The sequence below is a fragment of the Ochotona princeps genome, chromosome 21, assembly GCF_030435755.1.
Source record: "Ochotona princeps isolate mOchPri1 chromosome 21, mOchPri1.hap1, whole genome shotgun sequence".
NCBI lineage: Eukaryota > Metazoa > Chordata > Mammalia > Lagomorpha > Ochotonidae > Ochotona > Ochotona princeps.
The window spans coordinates 23,764,004-23,791,117 of record NC_080852.1 but is presented as its reverse complement, the minus strand read 5'-3'; the positions used below and the strand labels follow the sequence as shown (position 1 = coordinate 23,791,117).

Sequence of the window (27,114 nt, the reverse complement as noted above, 5' to 3'; positions counted from 1 at the left end):
AGCCTGGCTGAGTGTAGGCCACACAGAGGTGCTGCTTCAGAACTTTTGGTTACTGGGTAATCAGGGTTAATTTTACCTCTCAGCTTTGTCTTGGTAATATCGTAAGTCTGGGTTGTAAAAAAAAACAAAAAAAAAACCGCAAGATTGGATGTTAAAATTGAACTATTTGTTCTGGGTTTGGGTTTTTTTTTAAGTTTGGCATTTGAGCAGAATCACAAATCGTAGAAAGTAGTAATTTCCAAACATTTGAGGTCTGATTCACCCACATTACTGTAATTAAAGGAAAACCTGCATTTGTTTGCTCCATTTTATTCTAACTCACTAGGATGTTTTATAAATAATAAACCTAGAGATTTAGAAAATAGCATCTATTTAGCTGTTTAAGCTTTCATGGGCTCTTCATGTTCATATGTCTCAAAGATAGCTTAATGCTATGGCTGCGCCCGAATACCAAATTAGTAGGGAGTGACTATAGAAAGTCAAGTATACAGACACACAAAGGCAGCTTTAAAATACAGAGCAATTTGATAATTCCTCCTAGAAGGCACATTTGTGAAGTGCAGAGCTCAAGTGTAATGATTCTGCTTGGTCACACAATGTTAAATGAATTTTGAATCGAAGCAGTTGAGATGAAGCTTGTTACCCTTCCCAGCACCAATCATTATCAAAATGATGATTGAGCACAGTGATGATGAAACGATTAAAAGGCATGTGTCGGGGTGGGCGTTCAGCTCAGCCCTGAGGAAGTCTGTGTCCGCTCTGATGGTGACTGGGTTCCATACTTCGTGCTGGGCCCCCATTTCCGCTTCCTGCTCATGCAGACCCTGGGAGGCAGTAGGTGGTGGCTGAAGAAGTTGAGATCTTGCACAATGAGACGTGGATGGAGTTCCAAGTTCCAAACTTCAGCCTGAGCTAGCTGTGGCCTTTGTTGGCATTTGAGGGAGGGAGCCTGTTCGAAGAGACCTCTCACCACTCTTCGTCTGTCTCACATGAATAAATGGAGACACCAAAAGGCGCCTGCTTCTGCTTGATTTAGAGTGGAAGTGGTTTTGAGCTCCAAACAGGACTTGTGTGGTTGTGATTCCAAGGTGCCTCTGTGGTGTTTCTGAGCCTTCAATGCTAGTCTTTGTTGAGGAGGTGGATGTTTCTGGGAGGGACCTCTTGGTGTGTTCCCCAGGGGCTTGACCTTGGGAGCCCAGTAAAGCTGAGTAGGTTGATCTCCACTTTCCAGAACCTTCCAGCTTTTGATTGGCAAGAGCTGCTCTTATGTCCCAGAGCTTGGGAAGACCCTTCTGTAGAACCATCACAGCACAAGTGCCAGCAGCCAGGTTTGACACCTGCAAACCACAAACCAGGCCTGTCTCGCTGTCCATGAAGTTGGTGCCGTTGATCCCACTGAAAGGATGAATAAGCCAGTGTTTCCAAGGGGCTACATGGCTGGTAAAGAGCAGAATCAGGGCTCAGATGTGTTCGTCATAACTGCACAGTTGAATGTCTCAGCACAGTCTCCAGAGAGCTGGGAAAGAATTGCTTTCAGTGAATAAAGACACACAAAGATGCTTTCAAAAATGCAGCGTCAGGCTTGGTAGAGCTGGCCTCGGCCATAGAGAGGTCCATCCACTCCCCTCGTCTCATCTGTTCCTTGAGGGCTCAGAGGATTTGCGGGCCTGGCAGCTCCAGCGCCAAACCTGGCAGCTCATGGTATCGCCCCTCATCTTTGGTGATGATGCATGACGCAGGTGTTTAGTACCCATGTGCTGCCCTGTCCCCCTCCTCTTTCCTCTCTGTCATTTGCTTCTCTGGGTTCAGGGTTCAGTAGGGTGTCATTTCCATTCCTGTCCTGGTTAGGGGTGTTCGTTTTCAATATTTGCTTGGAAGAGTGACAGATAGGGAAGGAGGGAGAGAGAGGAAAGGAAAGAGGAAGGTAGAGGTAGAGACAGAAATGATCCTAGTTTGCTGGTTATCCCCCCAATGCCTGTAATAGCTAGTATGCGTTAACAAAAATCTGGATTGGAAGCAGAAGAGCAGGGGCTCAAGCCAGTGGTGTAATTTGGGATGCAGACATCCCAAGTGGGGGCTTAATCAGCTCTGCCACGATGCTGGTCTTTGGATGGATGCGTTTGAATGAGCCATTTCCCATCTGACCTTAAAGTTGATCAAATCAAGTCTGTGGGCACCTTCTCCTATCCCTGTCTAGCTTGCAGGTGGATGGTGCATCTTTTCTTCATTGCAGGTGTGTGTGAGCTGGTGCTGTCCTTTCGCTTTGTGGGGTTCATGGAGTTGTCTGCTGTAAGATGCTGCTGTTGGTTGGCTAGGGGGCCTCCTATTTGTCAATTTGATGAATGTTGTTCCTTTCCCCTCCTGCCAGCTGCCCTGGGTGCTCCATTGTAAGGACTTGCACACTTCCTTTCTCTGCCAGCTGTCTTCTTGGTCTAGTCCTCTCCTCTCTCCCTTCCCCCAGGCAGGCCTTAGAGTAGGTGCTATCCAAGAGATCCCCGCCTCTGGGGCACAGCAAACTTCTTGCCTGGCTAACCTCAGTCTGTCTCCTCACCTCATCTCTCCCTTTAGAAACCAGTCTCAGGAATCTACCTCCATTCTCATCACTCGATCAGTGGGTTCTTTCTGGTCAGTGGGTTTTCTTCCTGAGGGCTTGGCTCTGCTGGCCATGAGAGGCTCTGCCTTGTCATATATGGGTCCAGATTTGTGGCTTCCAGAGCAGTGTTTCTTGATGAATTTTTAACCTTGGCACACTGTGATTGATATGGTTACTTTGACACTGTCACCCCCAAATATATGTGTACAGATTGTCTGAAATAGGAGTTGGATGAAGATACACACTTACTTCATTCTTGTATTTCTTGTGCATTCTGATGTTTTCCATTCTTTTTCATTTTTTGAAAATTGATAGATACAAACTGCTAGATTGCTTTCATATGAATTTCATTTAAACAGTCTTCTCCCTTCCATTATGGTATAAATTCCATGACGGTAGGCAAATGTTTTCTACTTCCAGTAATTGGTGCTCAATTCCTATTGTCAGCTGATTTTTTTTTCTCTCTATGTAAATGCTCTGGAGAGTGACTTTTTTTTTCCCCCACAGAGAAATAATTTCATTCAAGGAACAGGGTGATTTGAGTCACTGCTCCGGTTTCTTTCGTTTTACGTTAGCTGTTAAAAACCTGAGGCCTGCAGCTGTGGCTTGGGCCAGGTCCCATGGCGGAAGCTGAGCTCTGCCCAAAGTCCCTTATACAAAACGGCCTGTGCAGAGTCTCCCATACACTTTCAGTAAACTCAAGATTACTTGTCATGTTTCTTACAAGGTCAGTGCTATGCAAATTGTTGTTCTGCCAAATTGGGTAGGGAATTAGGACAGGAGCGCAAGGCATGATTCTGGTACACAGGCAGTGGGTTTTTTTTTTTTTCTGGATAGTTCCAAACCACAGTGGAGGGAGTATGGGTTTTAACCTTTGGATTCCCAGAGCCAGCAGGGTGAGCAAAGCTGAATCTTCATGGAATGGCTCCGCATCATGGTCTTATTTCTGTTCCATCAGGAAGAGATACCAAAGGGGTGCTCCACTCATGCTACTCCTGTAATCATCAATCCCGGAAGTCCTTTTCTACCTTTATGGATGATCACACCTTGCTGTTGTTGTTGTTATTATTATTATTATTATTATTATGTTAATTTGTCTTTCTCAGGGGTTTTTCGGTGCACAGAGACCACCGAGGGGGTGAGGCGACGGTGTTCTTTGGCCACAAGAACCACTAGATACGGTCTGATTGAGCATGTCCATTTATTGTAAAATGGGCACAAACGTATATAGAGTAGGAAAGGGGAAGGCAGACGGGTGTTCCTTGACAGTCCTCCCACCTAACAATGACACTGTAACTGGCTAGAAGGCATGTCTATCTCTCTGGACCCTCAACCAAGTCACAGGTCACGTTCTGCATGCAAGGCTGGCAGATATGCCTCCAGGTCACATGCAGGTAGGCCATACATTGCATATGGCACATAAGCTCGAAGGTATGCCTCTGGTCACATTCACCACATGTGACTGGCAGGTAAGCTGTGCATGTTTGATTTCTTAAATTTGCCTATCAAGGAAGTCCCAGCACAACTTTTCCAAGGAGAATTAAGAGATACTGGGGTATAGCCCACCATTCTTGACTTCCACATAGGCTAAGTGGGCAGAGAGCTAGGGATGATCTCCTACATGTCTTTGAGACAGAAGGAGAGCTTCCATTTGCTGGTTCCCCAAATGCTTCAATGGCCAGGTTTCAAGCCAGGCCAGCAGGGCCAGGAACCATCTCCGGCTGCCCCCTATGGTGCTAGCATCAGGTGTGGAGCTGGGATTCAAACCCAGGTTCTCTGATAGGGGACCATGGGCATCTTAACCGCTAGGCCAAACACCCGTCCTCCGCCTTCTCCTTTTTAACAACTGTATCATGTTCTCTTGCTACCTACCTTCCTAAGGTTCTCTTTCCCCCTATTTCAAATGTCTGTCTTCTTGCTGCCATGGTTTTATTGCTGTTTCCTTTCAAAGAAGAGTAGAGATTATTAACCAGCTTTTCAACTGCTTAACCAACTTGAGTCCTTGAGTTACTACTCCTGGAGCTGTCTAGTGCCGTGGGAGTGGAACTGGTTGGAAAAGGCTGTGTGGCTCTTCTGCCTGGAAATGGTAGCAAAGCCCTTTATGTACCCTCTGGAAGCTGTCAAATGGGAGGTGAAAGTGAGATTTGAGTGACAAGACCTGGCCACCCAGCCAGTGTAAGAGATGCCAATTCCTCAGGTGTACACCAGGGCTTCTGAGACTTGGTCCTGTGCAACTCATTGTTCATTACATCCACAGGGCCTGTGGTGGACTGCTGCCTGGATTTCAAGCCTCTCAATGTCTCTTTTTTAATTAAAGATTTATTTTTATTGGAAAGTCAGCTATACAGAGAGGAGGAGAGACAGAAAGGAGTATCTTTAATATGCTGATTCACTCCTCAAGAGGCTACAGTGCCTGGAGTGGAGCCGATCTGTAGCCAGGAGCCTCTTCCCGGTCTTCCACACAGGTGCATGCTCCCAAGGTTTTGGTCCATCCTCAGCTACTTTTCCAGGCCAGAAGCAGGGAGCTGAAAGGGAAAGAAGGCCGCAGGGACACAAACTGGTGCCTATATGGAATCCTGATTTGTGCAAGGCAAGGATTTAACTAGGCTACTGCGCCAGGTCCTCAATATGTCTTAGTGAATAGAATTCACTCTTGTCCTAAAGTAATGGTGAGTTCTGAGCATGGAGTCTTCTCTTCCAAGTACATGATCAAACCCTGGGTCTCGCTCACTGATTACTCCACCCTTAAAGGTTTATGAAACTCTGAGAAAGGGTCTGTGTTCTTGTTGTCACAACGCATTCACGAGGCAAAAGGTACCAGCAAATTCAGGTTGTTTTTTCCCCAAAGCGGTTTCCAGATGACACAGATGCCATCTGTTCTGCCCATCCTCAAGGTGTCTGATCGTTTTACCTTCGCAGTGCAGGGTCACCTGAGGCCTGGAGAGGTGGATCCCTTTGTCCCTCCTGCCTGTCATGGTTATCACAGGCTTATGGACACGCTCTAGCTGGATGGTCCAGGAAGGCATGGGGCAGACTTGGAAGCAGCAGCTCTATCTCCCTTATCTTTGGCCAGACCAGGGCTTCCTTCAGGAGAGAGAGGGAGAGGGAGAGGGAGTGTGTGTGTGTGTGTGTGTGTGTGTGTGTGTGTGTGTGTGACAGACATTGTTTGGACGTACAGGGTCAGGGTGAGTTGGGGTGCATTGTCTGTGTTAACTTTGAGGATATTTAATGCTTGCTTTGTGCCAGATACTGTGCAGTGGCCCAGGCAGTTGCCTCACTGATACTTGAAGTAAATGCATTTTGTTATTCTCTTGCTCTGGTGAAGAAACTGCAACAAGGAAAGGTCAAGTCCCTGTCCCGAGTCCACACAGCTGCCATGTGGTGACCCAGGACCAGAACCCCGGCTCGTTACTTGCACATCAGCAGGGGCAGTGCTACTTGGACCAGGAAGCTGCTTCATAGCAGGAGCTCAGCATCCTACCTGCAGGACAGGTGTGTTCAGAGCACCTGTGACATAGTGTGGTGGCTTCACCTCCATGGTGCCCCCTCAGGTGGTTTAGTAGAAGATGAGCTTCCTGGGTGCCTGTAACTTTCTCAGGAATCCTTGGAGTGGCTGAGATCATCTTGGTGTGACTCAGGTGGATTAACCCAGAAACTCAGGTGCGGTTTGGCAGATGTGGGACTGGGGTAGAGTTGTGCTCTTTCCCTACCAGGTGGAGCTAGACACATAGGAGTTGTTTCATGTTCTGTGAACTAATAGTTGCTGCAGCCAAATTAGTGTTTGGTCATTGTCACAAGACCTGAGGCCTGTAGATGCCCAAGGAAATCACGTGTGACCTTGACAGCCTGTTGTCATGTGTATCACCCTGTTGTCATCCACCTCTCCCGAGCTGAGGGAGTGGGAGGCAAAGGCCTGACGTGGTTGGGAAAGAAAATGTCCCAGAGACAACCTCTGTGGCCTCCGTGCAGCTCTGAGCTCCCAGAGTCTGCCTGCCACATGGCTCCGCCCGCTGGAACTGGCTAGAAACTTGAATTTGCTTCTCATAGCCATGCAGTAGTAGCCATGTGGCTGCCTGAGGTCACTCTGTGAAAAGCAGGGTGTGGAAGCATTTGCCAGTGCCTCCTGAATGTTCATGGCGACCTCAGGTGACCCAGCCACCTGAAACAACAGCTGCACTGGGTTCCTGTGGCTCTCGGTCTGCTGTCTTTGTGGGGTTCCAGCCCTACTGTGTCTGAGTTTGCAGTTTTCAGATGTGACCTCTGAGTGAGATCACAGGTGTTTGCCTTTGTGTCCCTGTCTTGCTTCACTTTGTGTCCCTGTCTTGCTTCACTTGGAAGTAAATCCCTCCAATCTGTTTGTACTGCTTTCATACTTTCTAAAGGTGGAAGAGTATCCCATTGTGTATGGTACACCACATTTTCTTTACCTGCTGGCCCTTTGATGAACACTTAGGCTGGCTCCATATCTTGGCTGTTGTGGATAATTCTGCACAGAACACGAGAGTGCAGGTATCTCTAGGACATATGGATTTCATTTTCTTTGCGTATATTCCCACAAGTAGAATTGTAAAATCACGTGGTAGTTCTAGTTTTAATTTTCTGAGGCCCTTCCGTACTGTTCTTAATGACTGTACTGATTTTACAGTCCTACAAATGATGTAAAAGGGTTTTCTTTTTTTCTCTACCAATGCTTAGCTCTTTCTGATAATAGCCATTCTAACAGCTGTGAGGAAATGCATGCCTTAGGGTGGTTTTAATTTACATCCCTTGGTAGTGAAAGATGTTGAACATTTGTCCACCTGCTTGTTGACTATGTGTAAAGTATCTTTGGAGATATGTCCATTGAGATCCTTTGCCTATTTTAAATTTAATTTTTATTTGGGAGGCAGAGAGGGATAACTGTGCACTTCCTCCCTCTCTCCCACCCTTCTCCCTCCCCCCTCTCTCTGCGTGTGTGTGTGTGTGTGTGTGTGTGTGTGTGAGAGAGAGAGAGAGAGACAGACAATCCATCTGCTGGTTCACTGTCCAAATTCCATAGCAAGCTGAGCCAGGCTATCGCCAGGAGCCAGAGACTCAGTGTGTGCCTCCCATGTGGACGTCATGCACCCAACTGCTTAATCCATTATGTATTCCCTTCCTGGCATCTGCATTAGCAGGAAGCTGGAATCTGGGGCAAGAACCAGGAGTGAAACTGAGGCACTATGATGTGGAACCCACTAGGCTAAAATGTCTGCCCTTCTTTCCCATTTAAAAATTAGGTGATTTGTTTTCTTGGTGTTGTATTCTTCAGATACTTTGACTGTAGACTCTTTGTTAGATGTAAGCTTTATAAATAGCTTCTCCCATCTGTAGATTGTCCGTTTACTGTTTATTTCCTTTGCTGTGCAGAAGCTTTTTTGACGAAATCCCATTTGTCTGTTTTTGCTTTTGTCATTTTTTTTTTTTAGTTCATATCCAAAAAATCTTGGCCCAGATCATTGTCAAGGACTTTTTACCCTTATGTTATATTTGACCATTTTTATAGTTCCAGGCTTTAATGTTTAGAGTTTAATTTAAGTTGGTTTTTATGTGTGGTGTAAAGTTAGGGTCTACTTTCATTCTTTTGTGTGTAGATACATGCTTTTTCTAGCTTTCTCAATTATGTATTCTTCGCACCTTCATTGAAGATCAGTCGATGAGAAGTGTGTGGATTTGTTTCTGTACTCTTGCTATTAAAGCAGAAATTGTTAAAAATTGTGAATTAAAACCGTGAAGAAGTATGAGGAGCTATGAATATTGTGTGGTCATGGGCTCTGATCTTGTCTAGGAGGCCAGACAAGATATTGCTGAGAAAGAGTAACTAAAAAACAAAAACATCTTAGCTTGATGAACAAGAGGAGTGAAAACGTTCTAGAAGGGAGAAAATAGGACATGGAATGGTTCCACTGTGGCCCAGGGCTCCTGCATCAATTTCTGAGGTGGGACAGTGGAAAGAATACACATGGCTGTGCTGGGTTTGTTGGTAGTGCATCCTGTGTCACAGGACTAGCTGTGTACTTGCTGTCTGAAGAGTGGGAGGGGGCAGTTTACATAAGTGTGGATAAAGGCATGGCTGTGGGAAAGCAGTCAGCAGGTTGTTCTGTGACCGAGGGTGGTTGGTTATTGCAAACAGTCATGAAGGTCAGAACACAAGCAGGGGACCACAGGTACCGATGGGAAGGCAGAACCCCAAGAGATGTTGGGATCAGCTGTTGTCCCAGCAGCTTGACCCTTTATTCTAGGCTGGCGCTAGAGAGGACTTATGGCAATTTAGGAAGATACGTGCTCTGGTTTGGTTTGGTTTGGTTACACATGCTAGGATCACTGGTATGGTGTTAGAATTGCAACGGTAGTAAGAGATGATGCCCTGCCAGCTGCAGGACACCAAAAGGTCATAGACGAGAGGGGTTTGGGGCAGCTCCTGCCAGGGGAAAGCTGGGAAAGCCTTTCCCAAGCCTTGGAACTGTGTGAATGGGATGAACAGGGCACAGGTGAATCTCACCTGGCTCCATTAGAACTTGTGGCATGTGGGGTCAGGAATCCAGGCTTTACTGAGGCATGCCCAGATGCGGAGAGGTAGATGGGCAGATGGACATTTGGAAGGACAGATGGGCTGATGAAAGGATCCCTTTTCCTAACGGAAGAAAAGCAGAGAGAAAGCCCAAGAGGACACCAACTATTACCATAAAAGAGACTGTCCTATTGATGGAATTTCTCTGTTTTAAGATCAACTGTGATTCAGAATACTATTTGTAAAGATTTATGTATTTGACAGATGGGGATGAAGGTGGGTGGTAGGGGAAGAGCGTGCGTCCATCCACTGGTTTACTCCCCACATACTCGAAATAGGCAGGACTGGATGACGCTGAAACCAAAAGTGAGAACTTAGTTCAGGTCTCCCACATGGGTGTTTGTGACCCAAGTGTTAGAGCCGTTACGTTCTGCCTTCAAGTGTGTGTGCTAGCAGGAAGCTGTATGGGAAGCAGAGGGGCTGGGACTTGAACTCAGGGATAGGATGCAGGCCTCCCAAGCAGCAGTTTACCATGCTGCCCCTCAGAATTAGATTTGAACTTTTGTTTCTCCAGTCACTTGAGACTGATTTCAGGGGCTTTGGTGTCTGGTAGTAGCTTTCTAAACAGGTGGTTAACAGGGCCTTGCCTACTCCAAACCAGTGAGAGAAGACCCCTGTTGCTGGGTGGCTGCTGGTTACAGCATGGCTCTGCCTGGCAGACAGATGTGGATTGGGATGCAGGGATCACTCACGGATCATTTGTTGGGCCTGGGGAGGGAGGGCCCTACCCGATTGCTCTGAGGAGTGACAGCTCATTTCATGTCCAGTTCTGGAAAGTTCTGCTTGCCCCCTCCTCAACTACCTTCTTCTCCTTCTTCCCTGCCATTGTTTCTCCCTCAGGGCCCTATCCATCATGGCTACAGACCTCAGCATCTTCATGACATGTCACACCTGGCTCCTTCAGCCCTGTGCCCATTTTGGCCTGACCTGGTTAACAATCATGCTTTTTCATTGGTTCCCCTTTCACTTTACAAATGCAACGCTCTTTGCTCAAATGAACAGCCTTTCTGTGAAGCAAATGATGGTTCTGTGTTCCTGATGGTCACTTTGCAACATTAAGAGAGTGCTTGTTTTGAAGGCTGAGAAATCAGATAGGATCTTCTATTCCTTGGTGCATTCTCTAAATGCCTGCAGCAATGAGTGATGGGATCAGAAATCCCAGGCTGTATCTGTGCCTTGCTTGTGATGGCAGGGACTCCAGCACTTGAGCCATCACTGCTATTGCTGCCTCCTTGGGGGTGCCTAAGCAGGAAGCTGGATCAGAAGTGGAGCAGCCAGGACTCCAGTATGGAATGCGAGTGTCCCAACTGGGGTTTTAACCCACTGTGGCACCAGGATCACCCCATAGCATTTTCTTTAGACACTGCGTTTGTTTCACACAAGTGCTGCTTTTGTGGGAGTCATCCTAAATGGCAGGTTTAAGGACCCCAGGACACTGGCTTTCAAGCTAGCATGTGTTTCACTCTCCTAGCCATGCGGTAGAATTGTATATCAAAGAATCACAGTCATGGGAAAGCAAGGTTAACTTTTTTTTTAAATCAGGGACTGGTGCTATGACTCAATACGCTAATCTTCCACCTTCGAATGCCAGAATCCTATACGAACTCTAGCTTGTGTCCTGGCTGCTCCACTTCCTATCCAAGTCCCTGCTTGTGGCCTGGGAAAGCAGCGGAGGATGGTCCAAAGCCTTGGGACCCTGCATACCCACATGGGGGATTCAGAGAAGGCTCCTGCCTTTTCATCAGCTCAACCCTTGCGGTTGTAGCTATTTGGGAAGTGAACCAGCAAATGGCAGATCTTTCTGTCTCTCCTCCTCTCTGTAAATCTGTCTTTGTAATAAAAATAAATGTATTTTTAAAAGTTTCTTAAAAATAATTCCAATCATTGACTGAAGCTTTTTGGAAAGAGGACCCAGATTCTTTAAAAAAAAAAAAAATGATGGGGAGGGAGGGCAGAGGAGGGGCTTAAAGAATACCTGGAACCATTTGGTTACGCTAATGGCCACTGCATTCCTGTGGCCATCACTTCCGGAATAAAAGCCGGAGAGGAGAAGCAGGCCTTGTTTGCCTGCTCTGAAGTCAACACTTCCGACACCGGGATGGGCCTGCTATGAATATTGATGGCAGCAGAAGCTCTTCTTCCTGTCTGGCCTAGTAAATAAAGCAGAAAGGATAAAACGGGAAGAGAAATTGTAAAAACCAGTGTGCTGTTTTTAGATTACCTTGTTCTCTTAGAACTCGAAAACATACTGACTACGTACATTTGGGGGGCAGGGCCGGGCTGACTAAGGATCCAGGAGATTGGTTTGTTTAGAGTTTTTTTTTTTTTTTTTTTTTTTTTTTTGCTTGCAGTTAGAAACAGACTGTTTCGTCTTTGAGCTCCCAGGGTTAGTGTCACTGCCTCATGGAAACCTTTCTGGATCTCTCCCCTCTTAAAACCCCCCCCCAATAGCAATGTTGGTTCCTGTTCTCAGAACTCATGCTCTTGGATGCAGTTGAACTGTGTGCCTCTCAAGGGATCATCTGCTTGGGGACCTGGCAGGGAATGGACCCACAGACAAGAGCATTCTGGTGGAACCGTGTGTGGTGCCACTCCGGGGATGTCTTGCAGGGTTCCCCAGCCCAGAGCTGGGGTCCTGAGTGAGGACTGAAAGGTGTGCGTGAGGTGAACAGTGCAAGATGAGTGTGATGTGGCTGAAAACAGGATGGGTTTGAAGAGGTGTATGACTGCAGAGGTGGAGTGGGGTGTTTCCCTCTGTAAACACTCCTGATGCTGGCTAACTCACACCTGGGTAGGATTTCTCAGGTGGTTTTGGAGGGTGCTCTGTGGCACCCAGGCAGCTGTGGAGGGCAGGCTTGGAAATGCCAGCTATCACCATAACCCTGGGACCAGGGAAGGAAGAAACAGTGAAGCAGATGAGGGATAACCTCCAGGATGCTCAGCCACAGTTGGGTGGTTCCCCCGGAGGCTGAGAGGGAAGACACGGGTGGCAAGGTGAGGGGAACGGCACTTGGGGTGGTCAGCCCCAGAGGACAGCACTCTGGCAGCTGACGAACAAGAGCCTGGGGTGGCCAACGCAAGGTTCGTGTTCACATATAGGAGGGTGTTGGGGCTTCTGCGTACGGATACATTATCTGCTGGCCATCTTTCAGGGATGAAGGTCTGTAGGAGTTAACCTGAAATGACTATTTTTAAGAAGTTGTTTAAATTTGCATCTGTAGAAACACATCTTTGAGGCAGGTGTTTGTCGTGTTGGATTAAGATGCCTGCGTTCCACAGCGTAGTGCCTGGGTTTAACTCCTGGCCACACTCCTGGTTTTAGCTTCTTGCTGGCACAGACCCTGGGAGACAGCAGTGATGGCTCAAGTATTAAGGTTCCTGCCACCCGTGGGGAAACCTGATTGTGGTCTTGCTTACCAGCTTCAGCTTTGGGCATTTGTGGCTGGTGAACCAACAGATAAGAATGTTCTCTGTCTCTCTACCTGTCTGACACACAGATAAACATGTCTGAGATAGTGGGCACTTATGATACAACAAAATCCCTTTCTCTCTCTCTCCTCTCTCTCTGAACGTAGGTCCTTTAGAAAGGCAGAGGAGAGGTGGGGTTGCCCTTTGGCCTTAATGAAGACGGAAGACTCAGGATTGCTCATCACTTCTCTCCTGCTGGCACAGGAGTTCTGCTGTTGCTTTTTAAAGATTTATTTTTATTGGAAAGGCAGACCAGATTTATGGAGAGAAGCAAACACAGAGAACTATCCGCACTCCACTGGCTCAGTGGCTGGAGCTGAGCCAATCCCAAGCCAGGAGCTCCTTCCAGGTTTCCCACATAGGTATAGGGTCCCAAGGTTTTGGACCATCCACCACTGCCTTCCCAGGCTGTAAGCAGGGAACTGGATGGGAAGTGGAGTAGCCAGGATACTAACCAGCACCCATATGGGATCCCAGAGCATACAAGGCTAGGATTTAGCCATTGAGCCATGTGCTGGGCCCTGAGCTGTTTCTTTTTAAGGAAAAGGACCATGGTAGGGTATTTTCATAATCCTGGTCCCTGGCACAGTGCCTGTCAGGTGGTGGAGGTGCTTGTGAATTCTTTACTAAGCCAAAGTTCTTTTGCTCTTTTGCACAAACCATCTTGGTAAAGTTCATGACTTCCATTTCCCTAAGAACCTCAGCAGCTTTCTGTGGATCTTGCAGTCAAGGCTTGATGAGTTTGAGGTTGTTTCTTATTTACACAACTTCTCACTAGGAAATGCCTCTTGGAAAACTCAGTTTGCACATGCGCCATCAGTCCATATTTCTGTTGAAACCAAAGCCATGTAAAGGAAACATTTTATGGAAGAGCAGAGAGTACATGTGTCGATCTGATTGATGGGTTTGCCACAGTGCAATGTGGTTGTGTGGCTTGGCACTGGAGAGGCTGTCCCAGTCATCAGCCCTCAGCTGGCACCACTGAGGTCTGTGCAATCAAATGGGAATGTCTACTAAGGTTGGTGGGAGATGTTGGAGGCCGAGCCCAGGCTTCCTGAGCAAGTGCAGAATGGCCTTAGGCAGACAGTGTATCTTCTCAATCCACTCTTTTGCTATATGGGCTGGGAAATCAGGGGTGGAGGAAGGGAGGAAATGTGCTTAAGGTCACCTTGTTGCTTAGATTCTGACTTGGAGTTCAATTGTAAATCCAAGAGCAAGAGAAAGTGCACATAGAACCCTCCTTGCTTCTGCCAGAGGACGTCCTATCTGAAGCTTCCTTTGGAACCTTTCATGCATCTGACTTGGCAGTCTCAGGCAGAAATCATGCTGTGTGTAGCAAATGTGTGCAAATAACAACACACTGGTATCCAAGGCCAACTCATTGCACACACCCATCAGGACAGGTGGCAAAATGCAATCATGGGATGAAAAGCATTTTATACATAGTTGCTTATGAGAAATTCAGTACTAGAATTAAACTGCCTTCCTGGCCCAGGTGCAGGGTAATTGTTTTATTTCTTACCATAAAATTGCTTAGAGAAAAAAAAAAGCTTATATCTCTGAGATGCTGATTCTAATTCCTGGTTTTTTTTTTGTTGTTGTTGTTCCTGGCATGTTTCTTTGTTTCTCTTCACAGGAAAAAGTAGAATATGCCTTCCTGATTATTTTTACAGTCGAGACGTTTTTGAAGATTATAGCGTATGGATTACTGCTGCATCCTAATGCTTACGTTAGGAACGGATGGAATTTACTGGATTTTGTTATAGTAATAGTAGGGTAAGTCCCTCTCACTTTGGCTAAATGTTGATGTGGGATGCGGGAGGTCGGGCATAAAGAGAACACAACCTTTTGAAGGAAGATGGCTGCTCTTTGATGCCCAAGCTGTCCCAGGTCTGTCTGGAGGTTTTTAAGAATGGTGATGTTCAGCCTCTGGGCAGAGAGTGTTGGAGAATCTCTCATTGTTGCTCCTCCCTCTCTTCAGTAGCATCCCCCAGAAGGGAGCTGAAGCTGTTCACAGGGAAGGGGTTCACCTTACAGAGCCTTGGATCTCCACCAATAGAACAACACTGTGGGAATGGCCAGAGCTCTTATGCCTAACACCCTGCTAGTTTAAGAAAAAAAATGGATAAAGCCGCCAGAGCAGTGAAGTACTCTGCTATCAAATATCATTTGAGCAGAACTATTCATGTTTTCTCTCCTGACATGTGGGAGAATCTCTGGCAATGTACCATTCCACCTTAAGGAAGTTAGTCACGTGTCTGGCGTAGGATAAAATGCAGACATACAGGTCTTCTCTTGCAGTCTTGTTGCAGAAAGAAGATGTCAAAATTTAAGAATATGAAAATGAAAATTAAAAGGGGTAACCTGTGTGTCTGGACTTGGAAATGTTGCCAGCAAGAGAAAAATGAACTAGTATCAGAGCAGCACTGGATCTTTGGACCAAATACCCACAGAGGAAGATAAAACAGATCCATCCTCCAAGTCTTACTTGCCCTACCTGTAGAATGGATTGCTTCCAAAATAATATTTGTCTCCAGAAAGATTTTTAAGTAGCATCTGTTTTCATCTCCATTACTTGTGCCAACTGCCTTTTGTCTTTTGCTATCAAATGGAGGTGATTTTTTCTTCTGGTTATCCTTTTACTGTGAATCTGTTGATTTTTTTCATTGGAAATCAATTGTGCTGGCTGCTGAGAGATTTGGCCTTTGAATCCAGGAAGTTAATATAGGATCCAGAGCATCAACCCAGAGGAGTTACCTTTCCAAAACCCTCCACAGTACTTTGCATCTAAAGCATCATTGCAAAGGTAGTACTCCTGAAAGGAATGAGTATTGGGTATGTGCTTTTCCTTCCTGTATTTGGTGGACTCTGTCAGAGAATAAGAAGGACTCTGATGGCTTTCTTCTGGAGTAATTGTGCTGTATTTCTCCTAGCACCAGACTACAGTATAAGTTAGAGGATGCAGATAGTTAGCTCCGTTTCTTTCATGCTTGTATTGTGATCACCTCGACTTTCTGCCCAAGACATCTTCAGGCTCCCAACAGGGTGACAGGACGTCATCTGGGCATGTGCTGAATAGATGAGATAGCAATAAGTTCAGGCAGGCCAAATGGCTGAAACTCGAGACACATGGGTGGGAAGGGAGGGAACTGTTTAGGGGAAGAGTTCCAGAGATATGCTTCGAGGTTCTCTTGGCTGAAGTCTAAGCTATATATAAGGGGAATATGGTTCTTCAAGGTAAGAGAAGCTGTTAGAAAAATGGAATAGCTGGAGGCCTGTAAAAGTCATACTAATTAGGTCTGGAAATTGTTGACAAAGCCCTAATTAGACACCAAGACTATCCATAGAGACCCCAGAAGAGCCATTAGCGAAGGGGCTAAACTAGCCCTAGAGAGGGTCAGCTAAGTGTAGCCAATAGAGCTAAATCCTGGTCTATCCAGCCTGCCACCTATTTTTGTAAATAAAGGTTTACTGTAATATATCTACACTCATTGACAGAACGGAGTTGAGTAATTTGGGACACTTTCAGAAAATTTCCCAACCCCCCTCTAGAGTAAATGATGTTTCGAAAAGCACCTAAAATGGATCAAACTGATAGGCAAGTGAATGGTGGCCACCACCAACACAAAACTTAGAATACTTTAAAAGAAGATAGTAAAAATCCAGATTTATAGCAATGAAAATATCCAGTGTCTAGTCAGAAATTACTAGACACAGGAAAAAATGTGACTCATAACCAAGAGGAAAGTTTATCAGTGGAAATGGACCCAGAAATGACAAGGGATGATTCCATCAACAGAGAAGGACTGCCCAAGACTTCAAAAATGGCATGTTTTAAAATTCAGTAGCAGATTTATAAATGAGTCATTCACTTAAAAATAAACATTTTTAAAATCCATCAGCTGTAATTATGTTTATGGACTTGAACACATGACTGTAATGAGCAAAGAGTGGACACTCTAAAGAAACAAATGTAAGTTCAACAATTGAAGCATCTGAAATGAAAATTGCCTTGGCTTAGCTTATTAACAGGAGAAAACACATAACTGGAGTATACAGAAATAACACTGAGGAATAATAAGGATAAGAATGAGCACTACTTCTATGACCTGTGAGGAAATAACTAGTGGACTGGTCTAACTTGGAGTATCAGAAGGAGAGCAATGGGGCCTGAAGTGATAGCTTAGTGGTTAAATCCTCATCTTGCATGCACCAGGATCCAATATGGGCATTGGTTCATGTCCTGGCTGCTCCACTCCTCATCCAGCTCCCTGTTTGTAGCCTGGGAAAGCAGTAGATGTCCCAAAGCGTAACTAATAGTGAAGGGAAATATATAGAATATATATAGAATATATATTCTATAATATTATATATTATATATCATATATTATATAATATATTCTATATATAGAATATATAAAAATATATAGAATATATATTCTATATATAATATATATCTATATCTATATATATAGAAATATATAGAAAGAGAATGCATATATATATTCTCTATATATATTCTATATATAAATATATAGAATATATATAATATATCTATATCTATATATCTATATATATATGGAAATATATAGAAAGAGAATGCAAAGGCTAATCAATGTAAAGTTAGACTGATAGTATTAAAATCCAGTAGACTTCAGAGCAAGAAATATTTGGGTAGTGAGACAAACGTTACACTGACAAGAATCGGCGAAATACAAGAAGCAAGAGCTGACAAGATAAATCTAATGATAGTTGTACTTCTAATACTGTGCTTAGAAACACTGCTAGAACATTTAGGTATAGTGTCACCATGGGTATAGGGAATCTGCCCTCAACCAGCTTGACTGACTTTGTATTTTTAAGAATTCTTCACCCACAAGAGAATACATGTTTTTTCATGTACATGTGGGACATTCACTACAATCTCAGTGAATTTGCAAGTATTAAAATTCTGAATAATTTCACGGTGTTTCTAGATTTTAAAAATGGGTTAAAATATATAAAAAATGGGTATTTTTGTTTACTAGGCATGGGCAGTAGAAAATGCAGTAAACACATCTATATCAGAAACTGTGAAATATGAAGATATAAAGTTTGCTAAAACGTTGAAACCTTGCTGAGAGAGATGAAAGAAGGCCTGAAGAATGGAGGTACATTCCATGTTTGCCAGTAGGAAGACTCAGCAGTGTTAGGGCAGTGGCCCTCATGATGAGCACTAGAGTGAATTCTCATGTATGGTAAATCCCAACAGCATTTTGGTAAACATGGACAAGTATAGTCTGATATTTATATGGAATCCAAAGAGGCTGTGGACCAGCCAGAGAAGCTTTAGAAAACACGGTTAGAACTTCCATCTGCTGGTCCACTTCCAAATGGTGAAAATAGTTAGGACTGGGCCAAGCTGAAGCCAGGAGTTGGAAACTCCATCCAGGTCTTCCACATGAGTGTCGGGGGCCCAAGCACTTGGGAAAACTGGGAAGCTGGATTGGAAGTAGAACAGTCAGGATTCAAACCAGCACACATACAGGATGCTGGTGTCACAATAGACAGCTTATCCCACTGTGCCACAATGCACACCTCTTTAAATGGATGCATTTTGTTTTATAGAGAGTTATGTCTTTTTTAAAGTCATCTAGGAAGCCAATGTAAAGCAGAACTGAACTGGGATCATAGGTTTTCTTCAATATGAAGAGCTTTAGAGTAGTAGATCATTCTTTAAAACATATACAGGGGTGGGTGATGCTACAATGGTTAAAACGTATCTTGGGATGCCCATGTCCCATATTGGAATGTGTGTATTTGATTCCCAACTTGGGTTCCTGAATCCGGCTTCCTGCTAATATACACCGGGGAAGGTAGCAGATACTGGGTCAAGTAGCTGGGTTCCTGTCACCCATGTGGGAGATATGGATTGAACTTTTGGCTCCCAGCTTTGGCTTTGCAGACACTTAATAAATCAGCAAATGGGAGATTTCTTATCTTTGTCGATCTTTCTCACCTCTGCTTCTCTCTGTGCCTTTGAAGTTAAAAGTAAAATAAATTTATTTTTAAAAATAATATGCCAAATTGCAGCCCAAGAAAGAGGAGAGGAAAAGTTTTCAAAAGGGGAAGAGTGGGATGACTCTTTCTTCCTTTAAATCAAATTCTGACTCGCTGAATTTTCCAACTGCAGTCTGCATCTCCATCCGATGGAGTCTTCCATTCAAAGTCCCCAGTGACCTATTGCTTTTGTCAAGATTGCCAGGAACTGAGACACTGAGACAATGATGGCTTCTCAAGGCAGCTATTGATGATGGAACCGCAGAGGGCTCAGTGGGTCTACCAGCACTGAAGTGGTGGGTGCAGGCCAGTTTGGTCCCACCTCTGGGACTGGCCAGTCAGATCTGCTTGCAACATCCAGGCTTCTCACTGGAGCATCTGGGAAGAAGGCCAATGGGGTCCTGGTTCTGTTGCTTCGGATGCTTGTCTATTTGGGCAGTTTCCCTGTTCTGCATTGGTGTCAACTTGCCATCATAACCCAGAGTTCCACACTGCTTTTGCCTTCTGTGATGCTTCAAGCACCTGGTACAGAGGAACTTCGAAAAAAGTCCATGGACAGCATAATTTTAAAAAGTCAAATCCACACCTAATATTTTATAACATGCATTCCCAGAAAGTTTTGAAAGAACCCCCCTCTCCACCATCCCAAAGCTGTCGTTGGGTGGGACAAAGCACCAGGAGTGAGAGTCTGAGGGTAAGAAAAAAGCAGGGGTCTTGATCTTTGTGATTTTTGGATTTTGCAGAGAGGAAACCTGATTTTTTTTGCCTGTGAAGGAGCAGGGATTTGCTAACCAGAGCTGAGACATACCTCAGTGCGGCTCCTTCCCACCCTGTTTGATACGGGAGTGGCTGGCAGGCAGTGGTCCGGCACAGAATTTCCTGAAATGGGGCAGGGAACATCCTCCATGTGTTTTCAAGGACATTCCTAGGAACGGGACACTGAGACCGTGAAGTGTGCATTGCAAAACGCCCATCACTGAAAGGAATCTTAAGTCACCACCTGCATAAATTACTTTTCCTAACCCTTTGGGATGAAAATTCCTGTGGCTTTCACATTGCAGACGAGTTTGAGGTTTTCTTTCTTCCTTGCTCTTTGTTTTTGTGTTTAAGCTCTGAACTTGCTCTGGAGGAGAGACTTTGAACTTTAGCCTTGCTGCAGGGTTTTCAGTAATTAGAAAATATATATATATGCTAATGAGCAAGAGAGAACTGTCATTTTCGACCTGTTTTCCCAGTCATAGCTGGGGAGAGCCCAGCATCAGACTTTGCAAAGACACAGGCCTGGTTTATTTTTCCCTGCTGCCTGGGTTCATTGCTAATTGCTGTGCTATTATTAAAACACAGGGCTGGTCTGTAAATGGCCCAGAATGACACGCCAGTCCCCGATCAGGGCTGCAATCGGACCACCCTGTGTTTTATGGACCTGGTGTCTTGGCAGTCCAGAGGCCTGCCAGTCGTGGCAGTTTCTGCTTTGGTTGCTAATTAAACTTTGCAAACCTTCCCTTTGTTGTTGGGCCAATCATCCCCACAATCTGATTGGCCAGAGTTGATGCTATGTGAAATGGGCAAATTTTTATTTATTCTGAAAAATGAGCAACAATTCTGAAGAATAAATATTTATCCAAAAGAGCAAGAGTAACTGTCAAATGAGCAGATTGCATGAAAATAGCTCTTTCCGAAAAACCTTCCGAGAGTAGGAAAAAAAATGCGTTCAGGCTGCCAGACACAATATTATTCTCCTCTCAAAAAAGAAGGTGACAATACGAATACCTTACCTCAGGTAACTCCTTTTGGTCTTCACTCAGTTGCCGAGCAGCTAGGATTCGCATCTTTGTCTAAATAGCCCTGCGAGAGCCCAGCTGGGGGCATGTTGGGGACCACATGGAAACCTCCATCTGTTCACATGTGGGGCTTTGAAGTTCCACATTGAAGCCTCCATCAGGTAGTTTTTTAGTGTGATCTCTGTGTTGGGAATGGTTGTCGGGGCTAGGCTAGAACAAAGGAAGAGGTGAGTGGAACAGACTGAAATTCCCCATTCTTACAAACTGGTGTGCCAGGGCAAGGGGTAGGCACATGCCTGGATTCACATGTTAGCTCTGCCTCTCCTTGTAGGACCTCAAGCAGGCTGTCGGCTGTTGAGAGTTTTTACCTATGTGTCAGTGGTGTTTTTTTAAGATTTTTTTTTGGAAAGTGTTAAAACAGGTCTCCCATCCACTGATTTCACTCCTCAGATGACTGCAACAGCCAGGGATGGGGCAGGCTAAAGCTGGGAGCCAAGAGATTTTTCTGGATCTCCCATGTGGGTACAGGGGCCCAAACTCTTAGGCCATTTTCTGATGCCTTTGCAGGCCATTAGCAGGGAGCTGGATAGGAAGTGGAGCATCTGAGAGAATGAATTTGCATCCATGTGGGATGCCAGGAGGTGGCAATTCTTGTCACATAACATTACATGAAGAGCAGCGAGGTGACCCATGAAGGACCTAGCAGCTACTAAGGACTTAGCGGGGACCACCCGGATCACTCTTGGTATCATTGGATCTCCAGTGAGTCCCTTTTGGGGGTGCAAAAGCAGATGAGGTGGGTGCCCATCCCAGAGCCCCGCAGGTACTTGAGTCCTGTTTAGATCCCACAGCATCCTACTCCACCACTGACCCTGCTTTTTTCTTCTCTTTCTTTTTTTTTTGCCTTTGCGTTGCTGTTGTCCTCTCGAAACAGCAGCCACAGAGAATTAGTCCTTGTTCAAAATCAGTTTGCGTCCCCATCCTGCCTGTGCATCTCTGGGTGACAGACTCTAAACTCCCTTTGTCTCTTTCAGGTTGTTTAGTGTAATTCTGGAACAATTAACCAAAGAAACAGAAGGCGGGAGCCACTCCAGCGGCAAGTCAGGGGGCTTTGATGTCAAAGCGCTCCGTGCCTTTCGAGTGCTACGACCTCTTCGACTCGTGTCAGGAGTGCCCAGTAAGTACCTCTGGTTTCCCCCGGGGGTGGGCTTATACTGGCTTCTTCCTCTGGGTGGCCTCGGGCTCAGGAGACAAAGTGTGGGCAGGGGAGGAAGGCCCTCCCTGTCCCCCAGAATCCCTGGGACACCCTGACATGGTCACATCTGCTGTTGTCTTCCTGAATGTGTCAAGCAGAGACTGTGAAGCCAGGTGCCCGGAGAACACTTCTTCCAGCCTCCTGGTTCCAGGCAGGTCTCTCTGCTGACGGCCGCTGCCACCTGCCCACTCGTTTGAACGAGGGCAGCTCACAGAGAACAGCACATCCAAGGGCTCTGCTGATGCCTCTGTTCAAACTGGATGAGGTGTGGTGGGGTGGAGGCCAGAGGATGGTCCTTCCATGACCTCCTATACCGTTAGGGGGAGAAGAGGCAAGAGCTTCAACTTCCTTACCTGTGTGAGGAGGTGTGGCGGCACCTGCCACAGGGGTGCTGCTGAGAACAATGGGAGATGCTGGAGCTGGGGCCCCTGACGTGATCCCTGGAACAGAGGAGGCACTCACAGAGCGAGAGCAACCGCTTCACTAGACATTGAGATGCTCGGCAGGAACCCTGGTTTGTCTCGGGTTCCAGGTCAGTTGGAGCCTCACTGAGGTGGAACAGAAGCTCTGCCAGTGCTGGGGCCGGGAGCCACCAGCCTCTTCTTCCTCCCTCAGGAGCGTGAGGTCTGCATTATGGGCTCTGCCCCCAGTGGGGCTCCCCTGGAGTAGAAATCCTAGCAACTTACCCTAACACTGGTGTCCCTGCTGGTGGACTGCTCAAGCTGAAGCAGGGACAACACAGAGATACAAGATGTGCCTGTTTTTCACAATTCATAAAGTCATCGGAACAATAGTGGGATTTTTTCACTCTCCAGAATTTGTTCATGAAATTTTATTAAACCTGTTGGCCCTCAGAATGTACCCAAAATCTTCTGGAAAAAAGAGAGAGAGAGAGAGAGAGAAACCTACTTCCAAATCTAACATTTTAAAATGTAGGAAGTGGTGTTTTATGTGTACTTGTTTTTCCAGATGGTTCATTTATTTTCATTGAAGAAAGATGAGCACAAGTCAAAACCACAGAGCCGTCTGGAAGCAATTGAGAAAAAGAGCAGTACCTTGGAAGTGACTGGCTCTGCTGAGTGTAACGTGATTAAGTGAGAAGTTCAGTGAGCAAACGTGTCCTTTCTGATTCAGTTGTTACAGCTTAATCTAATACCAAAGTAACCACAATAGCCTTTTTCCTCTCAAAGAGCAAATGACGGGACAGCCTACCCATGGTGCGTGCCATGTGCCTGCGTGTGAGCGAGCCAGCATCTGGTCAGTGCAGACTCTTAGAGCGTGCATGGCATCACGTTGGCCCCCTCGGCTGGCGAGGGTTTCACAAAGCCCGATGAGTGCAATCTCCCAGATAGTCTTGAGATGCTAAAAATATATATTTTTTGAACATTTTCTTCCAAAGCATTGCTGTTTGAAATTGGAGAGGTCTGTGTCTCATTCATGCACAGCTCGTCAGGGAAAGATGGGAGTGTTATGTGTGGACCTTTGTGCTGTCTCATAAGCGCTGTGGTGGGGGATGTTGGAACCTCTCATCAAACCCAAAGGGTCTTTTTTGGGGGGAGGGTCCAGGGAGGAGGGGCTGGAATCTGGGACATGCAGTTGCCAGTGGTAGTGTGCAGCTGTGGTTTGGCCTTCTATGCAGTTGTGTTTTTGTTTGTTTTAAAGCAAAAACACAACTAAGAGTTGTCATGTCTGCTTAGCTAGGAATTGTATATTTCCATCAAAACAGAGTTCATATTGTTCTGTAAGACCTGATGTTATGCATATGCAACATGTACTCATTCAGATGTTTCAAGTGGTGGCAGCTCCAACATCTGAGGAGTTGGTGACTGCTCAGTCATTAGAAACTGATGTTGACAGGAACCAGCATTGTCAACCCGGGAAGCAAGCCTGCGGGTCACCTCATCTACCCAGATCTTCCTTCCGATGAGCAAGCCAGGCCTCATTAGGAACCCTGAGTTCTTCTGGGCATATCCAGGCAGGCCCAGTCAGTCTTGCTCCTGGTCTGGTGTCCTTTTCCCCATATCCCCAGGGCCTCCCAGATGGACATCCCACGTGGACTGTGCACAGAGGTGTCCAAGTCCGTATTCAGATGCATATGAAATGCAGTACACATAGGACCACTCGTGTGGCTCACTGCTGTGGAATGCATGAGGGCTAACTGCAGGATGATGATATTGAATAGTATAGCCAAGTACTAACACAACAATGATGACAAAGTAGTACCAAGAGATTAGAGCCGGTGTTTTCATTTCCCATCCAGGGATTCCTCTTAGGAGGTTAAAACACTGAAAATCATCCTGTGATCAATTGTTTTTTTCCCCAGAAAAAAAAAAGCATTTGGATATCTAAATATCTCAAGGTGGCAGCACCTAGGATGTGAAGTTGAAATGAAGATCTTGCAAAAACATGGTTGGGATCTGAGTTGAGGTGCAGTCCCAACCACTCCACTTCTTATCCAGCTTCCTGCTAATATGCCTGGAAAAGCAGCAGAGGAGGGTTCAAGTATTTGGAGCCCTGCCACCTGTAGGGGGAGATCGATATGGAGTTTCAGGCTTCTGGCTTCAGCATGAATCAGACTTGGCTGTTGGAAAGTGAACCAGCAGATGGAAAAAAATCTGTCTTTCCCCCTCTGTCACTATTGCCTTTGAAATATACAAATAAATCTTAAAGTAAAAAAAAAGTGTTCCTAGGTCTGAAATACTATCAAGCTTCCCTCCCCCAGTGCTGCTTACTCTGACAAATTTATTCTGATTTTTAACTTACATGTAAAAAAAAAATGAGCGGTGCACACACAGAGCAAGAGACAGACTGAACACCTCCACCTGCTGGTTCACTTCCAAAAGCCTGCAATGTCTGAGGACAAAGGGAACCAGGAACTGACTGGGTCTCCCATGTGGATGATGGGAACTCAGACACTTAAAGCACATCCCTGGGCCCGTGTTTACAGCAAACTAGAGTAAGGAACCCCAGAGGAGACTCAAACCCAGGCACTCTGACATGAAACCCAGGTGTCTTACCTGGTGTCTTAACCGCTACACCAATCATCTACCCGATTTATAATTTACTACTGAAGCATTTCAGCTTATTAGGTGCTTCTTTTCCTAGACTACACCTGGGGGTGGGGGTGGGGAAAAGATGCCCGAGAAGGGACAGTTTGAAAGATAGAGACACAGTGGGGAGGGAAAGGGGAAAGAAAAGAATGAACAACACTGAGAGAGAACCCTGGAGCCTGGATCCTGCTGTGGGTTCCTGCCTCTCGGCTTCCCTTAGTCAGCCGGTCCTCTTTCCTCCCCTAACCCTAATCCTGAGGGTTGCCCACTGCCCCTCTTAGCACTGTCTTATTCCCCCTCCCTGGCAACCTTCCCTACACTGTGGCCCTAAAGACTCCGTTTCTCCTCTCATCTGACAAGACCATCCCACAGCTGTAGGACACCCACAACTCCGTGGTGTGTGAAGGCGTCAAATGCAGCAGACTTCTCGCTGCTTTCCCTTCTCTGCCTGCCCCACCTGCATTCCAGGAGGGCTGCCCATGGATGTGCTTGTTTTTGTTGAGGGCACTTGGATGAACTTCATAACCTTGAACTACTTCTCTGCCTCTGTCGCCCACTGCCATCTGGTTCATCTTTCTAAAGCGGCTGCCTCTTATCAGTAGACTGCTGGCTGGTTCTGTAACTCGAATTCCAAACCCAGGACCCTCTGTCTCTGGCCGTTTGGCAAGACTCACATCCCAGGCCCATGCAGTGCACACTCACTCCTATGCTCTCAGCCTTTTACTCTTGCTCCCAGCCCTGCCTAGGCAACCCTGCTTCATCCTCAGGCCCTGCCCTGGGGGAAGCTTTTCAAAGTCATCTTCTGTGCCACCTACAAAGCCAAGTCTTTCATCCTCCTTAAATATTAACGGTTTGGTAATTGCTCTAGAGTGTTTATGTGCTGCCATTGAGTCATCGAAAGCATTTAGTTCTGTCTTCTGGAATACAGCCTCTTGGGGAGAAGGTGTTTTATGTGACATGTGTGTGTATTGTCCAAAGCACCAAGCCTTGGTTTCCACGTGCGGAGGTTTTGCTGACTGGGTGAACAAAGGCACAAGTTGGTACCTGACTTTGCCGTCCAGCAGTGCCATCTCTAGGTCATAGTTTTTCCTTCTATCAAGTGAGGAAATTGAATTAGATTATCTCTCCGGTTCCTTTGAACCCCATATCATATCCAAGCTTGGTGTTAACTGAGCACTTTGAAATATCGTGGAGTTACGCTGCTGGATGTCACGAGTAGAGCAGGTGTCTTGAGGAATTACATAGGTGTTTATCACTGAAGTGTCTCCCTGGCTCACAAGTTTATTTTTTCTCTTTCCTAGGTTTACAAGTTGTCCTGAACTCCATTATAAAAGCCATGGTTCCCCTCCTTCACATAGCCCTTTTGGTATTATTTGTAATCATAATCTATGCTATTATAGGATTGGAACTTTTTATTGGAAAAATGCACAAAACGTGTTTTTTTGCTGACTCAGGTGAGTAATGGAAATAATCACTAACCTAACTTTAAAAGTTTGGGTTTTCTTTAAAAAAAAAAAAAAACTTACGTGGTTTTGGGAAAATCTAAAACAAAATGAGTGAGGGGAGGGGATGTTAGCTACACCTGTAAGCCTGCTGAGCGTGTTCTTGGTATGAATTGTGTTTAGAGTAAATGAGAATATAGAGTGTTTTCTTCCATCCTTATGACCTGTGTCAATGTGTCCTAGCAAACAAGGGGAGGTTCTTCTGAAACTAGAATGTGAGGCAAACTGATAGCACTGTGTGAGGATAAGACGTTACAGTGAGGGTGCAAATGGGGGAAGGAGCACTGGATCCTGACCAGGCGTAGCAATAGACTCCATTGAGACTTTCAGCCTTCAAAGAGCAGTTGGAGGCGGCTTGGACGGGAGGTGGAGTGTGTGGTCCCCAGCATGGACTCTTGGCTTCTGCCAGCTAGGATTTCCTGAACTCCCACTGCTGAGTGCTGCACCTTGCTTGCTCTGCCTGCAGATATTGTAGCTGAAGAGGACCCGGCCCCATGTGCGTTCTCAGGGAACGGACGCCAGTGCACAGCTAATGGCACGGAATGTAGGAGTGGCTGGGTTGGTCCCAATGGAGGTATCACCAACTTTGATAACTTTGCCTTTGCAATGCTCACCGTATTCCAGTGTATCACCATGGAGGGCTGGACGGACGTGCTGTACTGGGTAAGCAGCACCCAAGAGGGTGTGTGTGTGTAGCTCTGTTAGCCAAGAAGAACACTGGAAGTCAGCTCTTAGGGAAAGGAAAGAAATTGGCCATCTTTTCACTTAGCCAGCTGCATTGTCCTGCTCTCAGGGCCATGGTTTCAGTTCCAGAAGGCACCTGCATGATGTTGGCTT

General features: G+C 45.9%; 1 protein-coding gene across 7 annotated transcripts in view; it reads left to right on the top strand.

The window, feature by feature from the left end:
* The window catches only part of CACNA1D (calcium voltage-gated channel subunit alpha1 D), a 301,559-nt gene that overhangs the window by 144,622 nt on the left and 129,823 nt on the right, over positions 1-27,114 (top strand). For all 7 annotated transcript variants that reach the window (XM_004581552.2, XM_058678997.1, XM_058678996.1 and 4 more), the window contains exons 4-7: positions 14,287-14,426; positions 21,505-21,647; positions 26,077-26,229; positions 26,744-26,940. In XM_004581552.2, the coding sequence (XP_004581609.2) occupies positions 14,287-14,426; positions 21,505-21,647; positions 26,077-26,229; positions 26,744-26,940 (633 nt within the window). The remainder of the gene's footprint in view (positions 1-14,286; positions 14,427-21,504; positions 21,648-26,076; positions 26,230-26,743; positions 26,941-27,114) is intronic.